Source organism: Girardinichthys multiradiatus, chromosome 15 (assembly GCF_021462225.1).
Source record: "Girardinichthys multiradiatus isolate DD_20200921_A chromosome 15, DD_fGirMul_XY1, whole genome shotgun sequence".
Lineage (NCBI taxonomy): Eukaryota > Metazoa > Chordata > Actinopteri > Cyprinodontiformes > Goodeidae > Girardinichthys > Girardinichthys multiradiatus.
This window is the reverse complement of record NC_061808.1, coordinates 8,775,693-8,793,856: the sequence shown is the minus strand read 5'-3', so window position 1 is coordinate 8,793,856 and position 18,164 is coordinate 8,775,693. Positions and strand designations below refer to the sequence as shown.

The 18,164-nt window shown below is 37.0% G+C and overlaps 1 protein-coding gene across 2 annotated transcripts in view; it reads right to left on the bottom strand.

The window, feature by feature from the left end:
- scara3 (scavenger receptor class A, member 3) overlaps positions 1–17,670 on the bottom strand; it is a 33,826-nt gene extending 16,156 nt beyond the window's left edge. The window contains exon 1 of one of the 2 annotated variants that reach the window (XM_047388651.1): positions 17,629–17,670. Coding sequence is in view for 1 of the 2 variants with exons in the window: in XM_047388650.1 (XP_047244606.1) it covers positions 10,067–10,073 (7 nt within the window). In the remaining variant the exon portion in view is untranslated. Of the gene's footprint in view, positions 1–10,066; positions 10,472–17,628 lie in introns of those variants that run through there. The other variant, XM_047388650.1, reaches the window with a different exon arrangement.
- Positions 17,671–18,164: the final 494 nt, after the last annotated feature.

The window sequence follows — 18,164 nt, the reverse complement described above, 5'->3', positions numbered from 1 at the left end:
GCAGGCTCCTTGGTTTAACTTAGATCTGTGTCCTTTAAAGCACAATGTTAAAAAATTGGAGAGAAAATGGTGCTCTACACACCTAGAGGCTTCCTATTTAATCTGGAAAAATAGCCTACTGTTGTATAAAAAGACACTTCGCCAAGCTAGAACAGCTTATTTCTCATCATTAATAGAAGAGAACAAGAATAATCCTAGGTTTCTCTTTAGTACAGTTGCTAAACTTACACAGAGTCACAGCTCTGTTGAGCCATCCATTCCCTTAGCTCTTAGCAGTCATGACTTTATGGGATTCTTCTTAAATAAAATTGATTCTATTAAAAATAAAATCTTTGACATACTCCTGAAGATGATTACTTCATCCTCAGCAAGTGAGACAACATTGGCAATAACTACAGAACCTGATTTGTGTTTGGACTGTTTTGACCCTCTGGAGCTTCCTGAGTTATCAGAAATATTAGCTTCATCTAAACCTTCAACTTGTTTGTTAGACCCAATCCCAACCAAATTATTTAAGGAAGTGTTCCCTCTAATTACCAGCCCCATTTTAGATATGATTAATCTATCTTTAGTAAATGGATATGTACCGCAGGCTTTTAAGGTAGCTGTAATTAAACCTTTACTTAAGAAACCTTCGCTTGATCGAGATGACTTAATAAATTAGAGACCTATATCCAATCTTCCATTCTTATCTAAAATTCTTGAGAAAATAGTTGCTAATCAAATGTGTGAGCATTTACACAGCAATGACCTGTTTGAAGAGTTTCAGTCAGGCTTCAGAGCTCATCATAGCACTGAAACAACTCTGCTGAAAGTCATTAATGATATTCTTATGGCCTCAGATAATGGCCTTGTGTCTGTACTGGTTCTGTTAGATCTCAGTGCTGCATTTGATACAGTCGACCATAATATTCTCTTAGAAAGGCCGGAATATGCTGTAGGGATCAGGGGAACAGCGCTAGGCTGGTTTAAATCTTATCTGTCTGACAGATTCCAGTTTGTTCATGTAAATGATAAATCATCTTTAAACTCCAGGGTTAATTGTGGAGTACCACAGGGTTCAGTACTTGGGTCAATTCTCTTTATTATATATGTGCTTCCAATAGGTCAAATTATCAGGCAGCATAGGATAAATTTTCACAGTTACAATGATGATACTCAGCTTTACTTATTCATAAATCCTGATGAAACCAACCAGTTAGATAGACTACAAGCATGTCTTGAAGACATAAAAACTTGGATGACTTTAAATTTTCTGCTTCTAAATTCAGACAAGACGGAAGTTGTTGTCTTTGGACCGGAGTCTTTAAAAAAGAAACTGCTTAGTCAATCACTTAACCTGGATGGCATTAAATTGACCTCCGGTAATAAAGTAAAAAACCTTGGTGTTACTTTTGACCAGAACATGTCATTTAAATCCCATATTAAACAGGTTTTTTAGGATTTCCTTCTTTTACCTCCGGAACATTGCCAAAATTAGAAATATCCTGTCCAGGAGTGACGCTGAAAAACTAGTCCATGCATTTGTTACTTCAAGGCTGGACTATTGTAATTCTTTACTATCAGGATGTCCACAAAATGCAGTTAAAAGCCTTCAGCTGATTCAAAATGCTGCAGCAAGAGTTCTGATGAAAATTAAAAAGAGAGATCATATTTCTCCTATTTTAGCTTCCCTTCATTGGCTCCCTATTAAATCCAGAATAGAATTTAAAATTCTCCTCCTCACATATAAAGCCCTTAATGATCTAGCGCCATCTTACATCAGAGATCTGATTGTTCCATATGTTCCTAACAGAGCACTTCGTTCTCAGACTGCAGGTTTACAGGTGGTTCCTAGAGTCTCTAGAAGTAGAATGGAGGCAGATCCTTTAGTTATCAAGCTCCTCTCCTGTGGAACCAGCTCCCAGCTTTAGTCCGTGAGGCAGACACCCTGTCTACTTTTAAGGCTAGGATTAAAACTTTCCTTTTTGATAAAGCTTATAGTTAGAGTGGCTTAGGCTTTCTTCCTTATTTTTTTTACCTCTGCCTTCCTCCCTCCCTGTTGGATGGAGTAAGGGGGAGTCAGGTTTAGCCTAAACCAGCTCAGTTATGGTTGAGGTGCAAACACACCCTCCATTTCTGCTGCCTGTGTGACCCCTTCTCTTTTCCAATGGTTATAATCAGTCTGACAGAGAGAGGTATCCCAATCCTTGTGGTTTTTAGTATAACAATGGCCATCAGTGGGCTCTAGATGGACAAACTTTATCAGTTTATTATTTTACTTAGTGCCCCTACACGTGGCCCGTTCTGGGGTGGCCGGGCTCTGGCACTCGGTGGTTTGGTCTGGCCTCCACGGCGGCCCCACGCTGTTCCGGACCCTTTGTGGGGTGCCTTGAGACAACATTGTTGCAAATAAGTGCTATATAAATAAATAAACTGAAACTGAAACTATCTCTGTAGTTATGCTGCTGGAGGACATAATGACCAATTTCACCCTCTTCGCTACATTCTCACACTACTCTCCAATTTTGCATTATTTGCTGTTATTTCAGTTTTTAACTTTATGTTCTCTCTCTTTTCTCTTCCCAGAAGCTACACCTGGCCTGACCCTGTGTCTACCTGTTACACCTTTCTGGAGAGGGGCATCGTCCAAGCTTCTGCTGGCAACAACTTAATGCTCACCTTCTACAGATGATCCACTTGGCCCTGGCTTTCAGTGTTTAACCCTTTCTCTCTCCTAGACATGGCAATTGACTGAGCTTAACTGTAACAAACTCTATGTGCTCTCTTTCAGACTCTAACCTTGAAAACTGGCTCAGAGTTTATCTGTTCTTTCTTTCTAGATGAAACAACTAAAGGAGCTACATCCACTAACATTTACTTTTCCTTCCCTTAGAAAGGACTCCTGGATCAGTGCTTCTTTGTTCTCTTTGTGTGTCTGCTCTGTTCTCTCAAACCCCCAGTCGGTCGTGGCAGATGGCCGCTCACACAGAGCCTGGTTCTGGTTCTGCTGGAAGTTTCTTCCTGTTAAAAGGGAGTTTTTCTTCTCCACTGTCGCTACATGCATGCTCAGTATGAGAGATTGCTGCAAAGTCAACGCCAGTGACTGTCCACTGTCTCTACATGCTCATCCAGGAGGACTGACTGCTACAAGTCTCTGACTCGATGCAATCTGCTGGGTTTCCTTAGATAGAAAAACTTTTTATCCAATTTGAATAAATAACTGAATCTGACTGCACTGTTCAATGGTTAGGATTAATTGGAATGTATGTACCTGACTTTTGTGAAGTGCCTTGAGACAACATGTGTTGTGAATTGGCGCTATATAAATAAAACTGAATTGAATTGAATTCATGAGGCATGGATCAACCAACCAGAAGCGGACATTGGAGATCTTGCAATGCCATGCCATGTAATCATTCTACAGATAATTAAGAGATTGTTCAGGTCAAACGTTTTTGTTTTTTTACTGTTGTATCCACAGTTGAGCCCCAAATTATTTATAATCCTGGGAGCTTTAGATTAAAATATATTTGTTTTCAACCAAGACATTTGTTTCTGAAATGAATACCAACAGGCATCCCTCAAAACATAATAAGGCTTTTTAAAAGGAATATCAAGTAAAGAAAAAAATGACCTGTTTTATGCAGATTTTATTAAAATGCTAAACATTATTTCCACGCTTCCCAACAATCAATGGAAAAATCTTTACTGACATTACAGCAATCAAACCAAACTAACTGCTGACCAGCTTTTTGCCTGTTTCCCCCACTATTTTGGATGATTTATCTATGGTACTGATCTCCAAGTCTGAGGTTGAATGGGCTCCTCGCCGTTTGGGCCGCTCCAAAATTACTAATTTTACTTCCAGTCAGAAGAACCATGTTCATAATATTAAAATATTACTTTAAACCTAAATGTGCCAGAGATTTAGATTTAATTTTAACTCTTTAGTTAAATTTGGTTTTCTGATTCTAAATCTTCCAGTTAAGCCCAAAATAAATGGAAATACACAGCAAAGAAGTTGTAAACAATGTAAAAAGAATCCTGTTATAATAAAGTAGCACAATTTATTATAATTATGGTTTAACTAATGCTTTGTGCTGTTTGCAGCAACATAATTGATTAAGATTTGAAATAGAGTTGCCAAAAACAAATTCATGAGAACTCAAAGAGCTGTTTTTTCCTGTTTTTCATACTTTGGAAACTGAACTTTTGAAATGTAAATTGTATGAGTGGGAAAAAGCATATAACGGGGATTGTGAGCCTTTTAATTTCCTGTTTAATTCAGTTTTGCTCCAAACTTCTGAAACCTCTGAGTGTGGTTCAGTATCTGTGGGCCACCACATCACTAATTAAGAGGAGAGGTCTAGATTTTATGGTGCGGAAACAAAACAAAAACTGGGTGGCATGAGAACACCGGCAGAGGTTTTTAGTGTCAGAGCATAACTGAGGCATACTTCCAATGGTTATATCCCAAGTAAACATGTTCAAAAATCATTATTTGGGGGGTGGTTAAAAAAAAAACAGATCTCTGCTGGAAGGAAATTAGAGAATAGAAACATTCAGTTTTCAAAAACCACGCAAAGACAATGATGTCACAGGATAAATCAACAGAAACATTGTTACTGTGCTGGAAACGCTACATAAAAGTCCAAGTTTACATGAGAGAGGGGTGGAACATCTGAGGTCAGTTTGGACGAGTCACAAAATAGCAAAGGTTACATGTTACATAACGAAACTAGGAGGAGGGAGAGAAAAACACAGAGGAGCAGTGAAAGGGGAGAAGAAAAAACACATTAAAATCAAGCATAAAGTATAAGACACACAGTAAGTAAAAAAACTAAAAACAGCTACAGGGTTAAATTACGAATTTCTTGACCTGGTCACTGAGTAGGACAATTAATACATTTGGAAAGATAAACAAAATCTACATGGGGTGTTCAGTTTGGACTGAATATTAATTCCAGTAGAAGTTTCATAAATTTAACACAAGCTTTTCCAAAAATGTATGTATTTCTTTGGTGATTTTTGAAAGCATTTAACAGAATGTTGCCAAGCTGTTTGTCCTCTTTGGTTTAAATTTGGTTTTTAGGTTCATTTTTAAATTAAAAGCTAAGGTTCAAAATCAGTACTTATACTTCCACTAGTTCCAGGTTTACACCCATCCTTTTCACTGTCTTCCCACTACGCCTGTGGTTTTTGACTGCACTGTGTTGGAAAAACGTAGTCTGTCTCATTAGTGAGGAAGTGGACTTGTCCAAAGCACACAGAGCAGAACTAAGCTGATCTGACTGCAGCACAGCATGACCAGGGCACACCTTTTCAGTCAGGCAAAGCACTTAGGAAATATTGTTTAAAATGTGCCTGGCTTCATTGGCTGACAGTGTCCCAAAAAATGAAAGAAATTAAGTACGGGGTCATTATTGGAATCTTTAACACTTGACTGCAAGACTTCAGCTAGTTGCACTCCTAGACTCAAAATAATTTCAGTTGTTTTTTTGTGTTTTGTACAGTTTCACCTAAAAGAAAAAAACAGATCAATTTCTGTCTGTTTAACAGACTGCTAATAAAATCCCTCTAAAATTGATCAGGTTCTGGACTGAAAATGAGTTAAAACAAAAGTAAATGATAGAAGCCACATTAACAGGTTATAAGTATGTAAGACAAGACCAATGACTTTTGCACAATTCTGTTTGTCTCTGGCTTTGGATTTAAGGTAAGAGAAAAGAGTCTTTTGAGAACAAGATACTATTTAATGTCAATAAAATATAACACTGTGACTTTTCATGTTCATGCCTGTGGCCTCAGGCCCAGATGTTGTAGATCAAGCAGTTCCAACAGCTATGAAAATATTGAGCCAAGCAGCAGTTTACAAGAGCAAGAAATGGCTGACATGTAACAGGCGGTGTAAGTGTGCTTTTACAAACATCTCCTGTTTCTTTTCTTCTTGCCTGAGAGATCTTTGCAGGTGAATGCATGGTTCTGAAATATAAAAAAAGGATACTTAACATCTAAATTTTTATGTGAGAGAACTGCTCTCAGCTTACATGAAGCTTCCAGCACAGAACATTAATGTTCTTTAATGCAACATTAGAGACCTGCTAACCATCACCACCACTTCATGTTTGTGGTTCCTCCTTTTGTGGTTTGATTCCAGAGGTTCTGGACTTTCCAAACCCTTTCCCCAGCCTCTCCTCTACCTCACCCACCCTTCTGCACTCTACTTCTGTCACAGACTGTGACAAATGTAAGAAATGAGCATTTCTTGCATGAGCATGCCACATCAGTTGCTTCATAATGAGGAATCAGCAGTCCAATAAAGATGCTTACACCACAAAAAGATCCAAGGAAATGTGTGAAATTTTTCATGAGCCACAGATTTAGAACTGGATTTAGGACTGGACTTTGGGCCATTCTAACTCATGAATAACTTTGGATCTCAAGGCTTTTGCAGCTTCAAACAGGTTTTCCATAAACTCTGACCAGCTTTACTGCTGAAGAAAAGCATACCCACAGCATGATGATGACACCATCGTGCTTTACCTTTGGGATAGCAAGTTGAGGGTCTTGTGCAATGTTCTGCCAGACATAGTGTATTGTATCATAATAATATTAATAATAAATTTTATTTAGAAGCACCTTTCAGAACACTCAAGGACGCTGTACAGCTAAAAACCAACATACAATAAAAACAAATATCTTAAACATGTATGTTGGTCAATACGTTAAATTATACCCTTTATGGTTGGAACACCTTCACCCTGAACTCTCTGCTGTGTTCCTTGTTCTTTGTGATGGGTTTTGTTCACCAACGTTCTCAAACAAATCTTAAGCCTTCAAAGAACAGCTGAATTTATGCTCATATTGAATTACACACATTCTAGCCATGTATTTAATGATTATGTCAACTTCTGAATGTAAATAGTTGTACTAGAGTTTATTTGGGAGTGTCAGCTTTAAAAGCCTGACAGCAAACTTGTCCCTGCAAGGACATCCACAAATTTAGGCCTTATGTGAAGCTGGAGTCAGAAGATGGGACCCGCTTCAGATCTGAGTGGGGGTCTAGACCACAGCTCATAAAAATTAAGATTCTCCCTTTTCAAACGTTTCTTGAAATGTCAGCCATTTGGGTCCTCTTTGACTGGAATGTGTGGTCTCTTCACAGAGCTCTCTGGTATGCACTACTGCAGTCTGCAAAACTATAGACGGGGCTATCACAAGAGACTTCTCTTTTACTGTGGTGGACAGTGAAACAGGAGGGTTTGTTCCCCGTGAATGTTCTCTCAGAACCTAACTTTGTCTGGACAACCAAATGAGACAGAAAGACAAGCTTGGTTAGATTTTACAACGCTGCAAGGGTACAGGGTGTGCACGACACAATTACTTGCCCTCCATGTGCCTGCAATGACCACTATGTAAGAGGACTGGGATGCAAGAACTGTAATTATGAAACCAAGATATTTAGTTTCCATTTGTGTTAACGAGAACATTTTGGGTTTTTCTTGGTAATAAAGTCAAGAGCTCTTATCTATATAGGTTTCTGAAGGTCTTTCAGGGGTTTTCTTTGCTCCTTCACTCATTTTCTGGCAGTAACACATTATTTTCAGTGGAATGATGTTTGAGGCCACAAAGCTATATATATATATATATATATATATATATATATATATATATATACACAGCAGCCACCTGCCTCCTGTCTCCCCTCCACCTTCCTTCTCTTCCCATACTCTCCAAACCCAGAGAGGATTGTGTGAAACAGCATGTTTTGTTCTGCATGGAAGAGGCTGGAAACTACATTAAGAGACCACCTGCACCTTTTGGCTGCGAAGAGCGCTTCAGATGTCCTTTTAAAGAGTTCATTTATTATTTTCTTTTGGTTTCACTTTAACACGCACCATGTCTGCATGAGCTGATGGTTTAGCTCAGTTATGTAACGTACAGTAAGTCATTTGTTGTTTACTTCTGACACAGTTAAGAATGAAGTATCCCCTAAATGCAATGCTTCAGAACCACAGTTAGCATTACTAATTTGAAGTAGTTGTTTTCAGTATGGCTTTGTCATTCTCTTATATTGTTATTTAGGTATTTGGTTAGATTTTACAAACATTTATTGGTGTACGTCTCTTATAAGCTCCTTCCACAGCATTTCAATCAGGTTGAGGTCTGGACTTTGACTGGTCCCATTTCAACACTTTAATTCTTCCTTATATACTTGGGATCATTGTCTTGTTTGTTTCTCAGGATTTACCCAAATTTGACTCACATTGTTTTTATGCAATAAATAGTATGCAACCACCATCCTCTCATTATGAATCACTTCGTCATTCACCTCAATCAAATTGATCCAGCGAGATCGCGGGTCTGTTTGTTGCTGGGATGCTGAAGGGATCAAATGAAGCAAAATGAGGTAACTGTGGCTCAGTGAGAAGAGTAGTCGTCTTGCAATCTGCAAGGGTTGTGGGTTTGATTCCAGCTTCCTCCTGCTACATGTTGATGTACCCCTGGGCAAGTCACTTAACCTCAAATTGCCTACCGATCTGCGTATGAATGTGTCTGGGTGAATGTGGCTCTAGTGTAAGCACTTTGACAGGTCAGTATGACTGGAAAGGAGCTATATAAGCTCAGTCCATTAACCATTTAACATTTACCTGAACAATGTGCATTTTCTCCTATACTCAATATCTGCCTGGGTTCAGTGTTAGATTCTAGTGTTAGATTAGATTATAAGGCAGAATGTCCAAATGCTTTCTCAAGTAAAGTTGTTGTGAACCATCATCACATCAGATTCTGCACAACAAAACATGTCTTTGTTTAGATTTACCACTTGTCTTTCCATGCCACTACATTCCAGCTGATCACAATTCGTGAATGTATAGATCCCAGATCTCAAAGGGGTTAATGACTGCAAGAGATCTAGGTCTTGTGGGTGCAAATCAAACCCAAATCATCACCTCGCCACCACTAATCTTGATAGTTTGTATGTTTGTGCTGAATAGCTGTTTGTTTTTCTTCAAGCATAGCACTGTGGATTACAGGCAAACATCTTTTCTTTGGTGTCATCTGTCCAAAGAACTTTGTTTTCATGTTTGATTGCGATGCACCTTTGCAGACCTATCTTTGTACTGCTATATTGTTTTTAGAGAAAATATGCTTTCTCTTGGCAACCATTGCAAACATGATCTACTTGTCAAGTTTTTTTTTCGAATTATCCTTTGATGACTTTAATATTTAACATGCTGAGTTCAGTAGGGTCTGAAATGAAACTCTTGGATTTTTTTTTTTTTGTCATCATAATTGCACAGATCTTTGGTTGAAGTTGCTTCCCAGGAGAAAATCACCTCCTGGGAAGAACGGAAACTGCTTTAAGTGTCTTACACTTGCAAACGATCTTTTCCTTTGAAGAATGATGGACATTAATTGTTTGACAATGGCTTTAAAACCCTTTCCAGATTGATAAAACCCTTTCCATCTGGGCTTGGTGTTAATTAGCACCTCTATGCACCCAACCAGCAGACTGTCAAAACTCTTAATTATTATCATTCAAAACTAGCTTGGAGATAGATTTGGTGCACATTTGCAGGCTTTCACATTTTATTAATTACACTGTTTGGCCTAAACAGATTGACAAATGATGCATACTTTTTGTACTATAAGACTGTGACTCTTCAAAGAGCATCAACACCATTCAACGCCATTGGAGGCTCTTCTTTCATGTCCTGTTGTGATAAAACACACCTAAATCCAACTCCTATGTTTTCACTCGCCTACTTTTTGGCAGGAACACTAAGTCAGGTTGTGTGAAACTGGCAGAGGAAAAGCAGTTTTTGTGCTTTACAAAATTGTCCTGTTTTGCAGTCATACACAGTTTTAAAGCTGACGGATATGAGTCATGTCCAACAACAACAACCGCCCTCTTTCTCAGGATCTGCGCTGCCAAGTTTGGTGCTGACGAGAAGCATATGGGTTGGCTGGTGCCCCATGCAGGTGCTGACCTGCATCCCACAGTGACAGATATGGCTTCTCTTTGCATGATAAATAAAGAAATCCCTCCAACATTTCATAAAAAGGAAAAAGTCTTTACCTTTCATGATTTCTTTCTCAGGATGCCCGCCAGGTGATGCCGTTCCTGATGCTCAGCCCGATGATGAAAGTGATGATGCAGTCCTTTTTTTTTACAGTTTTTCCAACAAATCAAAGGTTCTAAGTTGTATTCCAACCATCAAAATCGGTGTAAGTGCACTTACACAAATTTTAAATGAGTGCAAAGAATATGAAAAGAGGCATTCATGTGCATCCAAACTGGATAAAAGTATACATAATAATAAAAAGTAGACCTATGTCTAATAAAGAATTATCCCTATATTAATACAATTAAATGAATTAAATGGTCTAGATTTCTGAAGAAAACTGGCAAAGGCTGCTCTAACGTCTGAACATGTGTTCAGAGCTTGAGAACACTAAACCTCCTCAGACTGAAACCATGAGCAACTTCTGAAGGGGAGGGAAGGAGAAAGAAAAAAGAAGAGTAGTTTAATAGAAGCAAGGAGTGAAGAGAGAGGGAGAAACATGGGAGGGGAACAAAGGGAGTAGAAAAGGAGGGAGGAAGCAGAAAGGGGACGGGGTGAAAGAATGGGAGGGTGAAAGAATGGGAGGGGGAGGAAAATAGGGAGGGTCTGTGCGTTTTGTTGAAAGTCAGGTTTGTGGCCGAGGCTAATTGCCAACAAATGTTGCAGGGTGAGCACCTTGAAAACCCACAGCCTTGGCCTCTGTGATGCAAAAAAAGACACATGTGTCTAAGCTATTATCGCTGCATGGCACCACTCGTCTCAAGTTGCTCCCAATAACCTAAGCTCACAGCATGTGGAATAATGGCAGGTGTTATTCCCGCACCAACCTACACTCACATCCTGCCATGCGGCTGACGAGGCAGCTTCAATGGTCGTCTGGCTACTTTGAACTTCAGCTCGTTTACGTTTTTTTCTCTCCTGCTCTTACTTTTCCTTTTAAAGTAATACGCCCATGAAATAATTTGGAAATCTTTGATTTACACAAAATAAAGACATTCAACTTCAACAACACAACATAAAATCCTGTTAGGCTCAATTATAGACTTTTAAAATATAATGTAATAGTAATAGTTTTTAATAAAACCTCACCCTAATGTGATTGAAATCATTTGTTTTCTTATAGACACCTTATGAAGTGACTAATTATTAATTTAATGGATGGGACCGATATAGCAAGAACAATGCGAAGTGCAAGGGTTAGGGTTTTTTCGAAATATGCAGAAACAATGCACTGCTGACCAACCACCTGAAGATGACTGCTCATTTGGCTGCTCGGTCAGCTCATTCTTCACGGATTTCATACACCCCTTCAAGTGTCCAGACAACAGCATTAATATCCCCTTAATCACTTCCGGTTTGTCTACGCAAAAATTCCTTGCAGTGTCATGGCTGAAATTCTGGTCATCGTTTACTTTTACCAGAAAGCTCTGTTTCTATGTTCTATGCTGCTCCCCAGTGGTGACCTTAGGAAGATTTTCGGCTACTGCTGTTTTCCTGTCACATACTTGTTCACTTTTCCTCAAAACCTTTGCTACTGCGATAAGTTATGTTTTTCATTCTAATTTTTCAATTTGTAAAATATGGTGGTGCATTGTTTATCTCATGCCCTAATAACTAATCAACATCCATTTTTATGAGCTTCTTTATCAACTTGACCATAAACATCCTACAGGACAATAAATGCATGTGGACAAAATCAGCTACATCAAAGGGAACAGTTCAACTCTTTATTGTAGCAAAAATGTGCTGCACACAATTTATCAGGGTCCTCATATAAAATGCTCTTTTATGAGAGTACTTAAAATGTGGCTATGACATAATGCAAATCAATTTGGTGTAATCAGAATAATGAAGCCCTCTGACCTCTTTTGTTTAATTAAAAACAGGAATGAATTATAACCATTTTGAGCATGGTTTTTGAACACTAGGAATCCACAAGGGAATGTAATGACCAACAGTTCTCTGTCTGGCTTTAAATAAAAAGCCTCCAGCTTTTGATTACAACTTAAAGTTGCCAAACCTACTTTGTTTGCACACACTCCAGCAGACTAATAGATCTGCATTCCTGAAGTGACACAAATTTCATTTAAATTGATCCCAGAATCCCTTTAAATGTTTGAATCTGTGAGCCACGGTCGTGCATGGTCTGCCAGTGGAAACAATCAAAGGCTTTGATAAGATTTTGTGTTAGAGACAAGCACACCAAGTTCTTTCTGCAGCTTTTTCCTGTCAGCAATAAAGAATGGAAGTTTAATGGTTTAGTGCAAAACAGCACAATTATGGCTGCAAAGCTAAAAAAGGAAAGGTGTTCGACAACTGTTGCTTTCAAACTGGAGAAAACTAATTATTTTGTGTCTGTAGCCAAACCTATTTGTTGTAAATAAATACTTTTGGGAATATCTATTAATGTGAATAAGTAAGTTTTCTCAGATTCTGCAGATTCTGATGTTGCTACAACATACAATCACTAATTTTAATAACCTTGCTGTAAATTAAAACAAATGACAATCCAAACATCCTCAAATCCATAAATGTATGAGATGACTTTTAAACATAGTTTTGTCTTCAGATTAGCAGAAATACTTCAAGCTCTCCTGTTAAACTACTTTTGTTCCCTCAGTGTGATAAACTGCACATGTCATCCATGTTCATGTTGATTGTAATTGAGTGAGCTCTGGTAAGAAATCAAAATTGCAAAAACAATTTACCGAGGCTGTAAATCAGGGTTAAGAACAAATACCACAAGATTGTCTAAGAAATTCATCTTTTACTGCCTCCTACAGCAGTCCCCTCTCCTGCAGACATCTTCATGTAATAAATCTCCAGCTGGCGTGTGTTACATTCGTTATAGTTACATTGAAGCACTCAGATCCACCAGTACAGATGAAGATATTTGATACATGCACCTTTTGCTTCCAAGCCATTTGATTTTCTTGTAGTACAATGAAAAACTGTTTACATGTTTTTTTTTCTGTTTTTGCCTTCTTGTCCCAGGCCTGATTGCAGGCAGACCTGCAAAATCAAGGCATCACTTAAATAGTACCTGTCTGACAAAATGAAGTAGGCTAAAAGGTCTCAATTAGCAACACAGCATGTCCCAATCTAAAGAAATTCAAATGAGAAACACAGTCATTGATATCTATCAGTTTGGAAAGGGTTAAAAAGCCATTTCAAAGGCTTTGGGACTCCAGTGAAAACCTTAATTAAAACATATAATTGTGTTAGGCCAGCCACTCCTGGGAAGGTTCACCACTGTTCCAAGTTTTCTCCATTTGGGGATGATGTTTCTCTATGGGGCATCAACTACAAATCCAGAAGGTCACAAAAAAAACCCAGAACAATATCAATCAAGAGGTTAGAAACTGCATTTTATTTTTGAGAAACTAACTTAAAAATGTAGAAGAATGTAAAGCAGTGGCGTCTAGTATCTCAGTCCGTTAAAGTCAGCTGTAAAGAAAAGAGCTCTGGAGACAGAGAGCACACAAAGAACATTAGTAATGTAATCCGGTTGCACCTTTTTATAGGTTTTTTACAGAAATGTCATCTATTCCTTAGCTAGTTGTGTCATCTTGAAAAGACAAGCTCAACAAAACATGATAAGTAATAAAACAACTTTCATTAAGTTTCAGTTTGCTAGTTTGTTTTAATTGTCAAGTTCAACCATACTATATTTCCTATAGTTTTCAACTCACTTAACCACATTTTAAACTGGAGACAATAATGATAAAAGATAATGCAAACCTTGAATATTTGGGTAGAGAAAGATCACAGTAGGCTTAGTCTACAGGAATAAGATCTAATCACATTTACATAGGTGCAGCCAGTTGAAATAATATAAAAACTTGAGCATAATGCATTAAGAGTCTCCTGCACTGCCACACTGACTATTTTGCAAAGAAATGTCTGAACCCTCATTCTCAAAGATTATTTAATTTCGGTCAGATGACAAAAATGTATTGAAACAATACTGAGTTTCTCAGGTTAGTGCGAGTGCAATATTAAGAACACAGCAGTAGAAAGAGAACAGTATACTGTAAAAACAGTACTAAAACTGTAACATGCATTGACTCTACAGAATGTTATATAAAAACTAACTATGCAAAACCTGCAGAAAAATCTAACAAACATATTTCAAACTATTTCACCCCAGATAGTGGGTAAAATCACATGGATCTTAATTCTTAAACACATCTTGACCTCATGTTATCTGAATCTACTCATTGTTGTCACAAAGAACCACAAGCTAAACAGATGAGTCATGCACACTGGACAAAAACAAAAACCAAGCGATCTATTGTTATCGCAACACAAACATTTACACACAGTGTTCATTTAACAAAAAAGAAACACAAGGAAGTTTGGACATCTTCATTCGACACCATTTATTCCAACAAAAGCTCCACATCAGATTTATCTTCACCCAGATGCGTAGACACATTTATTTTAGTCAAGATTGAAGGGAGATCTGTCACTATCTTTTCTAATTATAGAAGATCATAATCAATAAAAATAGAAAACAACACATTTCTTCATTTTTATGCTTTCAGTGCAAGGTTTAAATCATTTATTTAAATACATGTTTAAAGGAATACACGTATTCAATTTTAGGTTGGCTGGCATTAAACATTTAAGCAACAGAGTTGATTAACATTTGAATACATTGACCTTACTGTGTATTATTTGTCTGAATATACTCCAAATGAAAGTCATATGAACTTTAAAGAACTTGAGCCTTCATGAAACGTACTTCTTCAAAAAACTGAGAATTTTCAAGAATTGATTTTCTGCCATCCAGTGGTAAATTTGTTTATTGCAATTTTTCAGTCCTCAGCAAAAGCATAAAAAACTGCAAGACTAATAAAGAATTAGTCCTCGACTTCTGCAGAATACTGGCAAATGAACAACAGATGTTTTAAGTACATCTGACCATTCTGTCACTGCTTAAGAATAAAAGCTAGAATGGAAGCGATTGGGGTCTTTTATGCAGGTTTTTCACTTTACAAGCTTAGTTGTGATAACATTTTCCTTAACTGCATCTCTATTAACTCTAGTATTAACTACTTGCATTTGCTATTTCATTTTGCTCTACTGTCTGCGGACAATAGTAACAAAACTGACTCATGTAACAAGTTCTAAGAAACAATATACAACAACTGTTGCAGCTTTAGTTCACTGTTTTGCAGGTGATACATGTAAACTGTGCTAAAAATCCTATTGTTTTGTATTCTCAAGTAACAAGAATAAAGATTATGATGCAAATATTTTCATCTTGGCAAAACAAAAATGAGTTTGCCTGTCTTGAAGATCTAAAGACTAATTACAAGGCCTCAAATCTTTAAAATAACTTAAAAAAGAAATTATGGTCAACTTTTGTTTTTAACTGTGGCTTTAGTCCATGAGCAGAGGCTGTTGCTTGAACAGATTTTTCAGTATTAATAATCACACCTTTTCACATCTTTTTTCTATTGTGCAACATGTTTTTTTTGTAAGGTGAGAGAAGGCTCTTTGCCTGTTCTACACATGAAGTCATGAACAAGTTATGAACAAGTTTATTTCTGCCCCTTAAATAAAATCCAGTCAGATCTGACAAGCATTGTGTTACACTTTCTAGGCACTGCAATGAAGTTTATTGGATTAGAAATTGGTTTTATCTGTATTTTTCTCCACTTTTTGCCTGTTAAAAAAAAAGAGAACCATAAATGAAAAAATGGCCTGCTCAGAAACACTGCCTCACAAAACCATAAACATAGGATTGGTAACAATCTCCAGCATGCAAATATTCATGCATGTTATGTTGTGGTCCAGTCAGCATTTTAAATATACTTTCATAGATCCAGTGCAGAGAGCTGACCTTTTAAACCACAGATCCTCTGCAGAGACAGGACTGCCGCTTACACACTGTGAAAGAATGCACTGATGTAGTGCGTGTGAGTGTGTGTTCATGCAGGTCCTGGTGTGTGATTTACAGGAATGCCCAGCCTCTGAGATGACACAGCATGAATGTGGTGCTAATCAGAATTAAAGAATTTATTCCCGCTAAAAGAGCCACCATCTACAATAACACCTAATCAGATAAAGAAGTGATTGATAGTCTTCAGCTTCAGCTAAGCTGCTGTTAGAAATTTGTCTGCGTTTTATATTTTTTATAAAATTCTTATTCTGTTTATTTTGAGCTAATCTATGAAAACCTTCCTCCTTCATCTCCTATATGGTCAGTTGCATTTTTGAAAATGGCTGGCAACTACTTAAACAACCATGGCAGTTATTCACACCCTCTCCTTGTCAAATTGTTTTCAGGACCTTATGTTGATAAAGAAAAGGCTTTTGAAATATTTTTGAAAAGTTTATTTATTTGACTAACTCTATTCAATAAGTGAAACACATTATATAGATTAATTGCACACACATTGATGTTTTTAAGCCTTGTTTTTCCACTGACATTGACTTGAAAACATTAGAATATTACATTATACCAATAAAGAAATGTTATACAGAAATGTGGGCTTAATCAAAAGTAGGTTTAATAACTGCTTAGAGGTCATTTTCAAAAGGTACTTTTAATCTAACAAACGAGCATCACCTGAATGCATATTCTCTTTGCATGTTCTCCACATGCATTCATCCGGGTGTGTGATACATAACTGTCATGAATCTTTATTTTTTTAGTGTTTGAAAGATTAAATGTTTAATATTTGTTTACAGGATACACGTTTCACTGCTACTGGTGTGAAGCTGCTTATTTAATGGGGTTGGTGAGTAACAAACACATTTTAAACGATGAGTCAGAGTGAATCAGATGTTTGTCTCTCTGCTCAGCAGCATCAGCTCCTGCCAAAAAATCTGAAAACGTCTGGAAAAGTCCACAAGCCTCATGCCTGTCAATTGGCTGGAGATAAACAACATGGGTACTGGAAAATGAACTTACATTTCAAAATAAAGGTTTTCTTTGATCTGAATGGGGTGTTTGATCAGAGGGGAATTTAAAGTTATTGGTAAAAAAATACCTGATTAAGCAAAATAATTCATACAGTAATAACTGGTAGGAGATTGATGAACTTTATGTTATAGTAAAATATGCTTCTTTCAAAGTTACTCTGTAATAATTATTATCATTTCTGTTTGCCTATTCAGTAAATAATCATTTGCCATGTATACTGAGTGGAATTATGATAGTTAAATAGAAAATTAACTGTTAATTTCATTTTGAAACTATATACTAAAACAATCTCAATTAGATGTTAGACATTTTTACTGAGCAGATATTATTATTATATTTTTATTTTGTTTAAGTTCTGCTGATCCTCTTAACTAAGCCTTCTGAGAGAGGGGGCCAAGTTTAATTGGCTGAGTTTAAAATCAGTCAATTGGTTATTATTTGCTGAGATGTATTTGAGAACAAAACGAGATCAAACAAGGAAAAGATTAAACTCGTAGCATTAGATTGTAACTATGTTAAAGCAACAAAGATTAGTCTTTGTATTCTTACACAGTAAACTTGCCAATTCCTTTAAATCTTATATTTACATTTTAAACAATTTAAATTCTTCTAATTTATCAAATAAAAATTTTTTCTTACCCTCCTCTATGGGAGGTCCCAGATAGTTTGGTGGTTCTAAGTAGAGTCTTAGTTCACTTATGTCCTGGGATGGCTCTATCCACTGAGAACGCTTTTAAACCCTGTTTACTTTCACAAAAATGCAGTAAGCCATAACTTTTCTTTGAACTCAATGATTCAAACTTGGATGGCAAAGCAATTGTTCCTACGGCAACAATAACCACTCAGCCTGCAACTCTTTCCTATTATAACTAAACCAGCTAACAGGAAATATCCTTTACTTAAAACCGAATAATAACTGAAAATATGTGCTGAAGGTGAGATGACTTTGTTTACTAATGAACAATATCGCTATAGTTACCTATACAGAAAGACATTTTTAAACACTATATTACTAAAATATATCTACTTTTTTTATAAATCCAACAATGTTTGACATATTTTACATATTAACTAAATTAGAATATGCATTCCAATGGGACTCATTTGTCGATTAAAAGTACCACCTTTAGACAGGAATTAAACATACTTTTTGCTAAGCCCACAATTCTGTTATA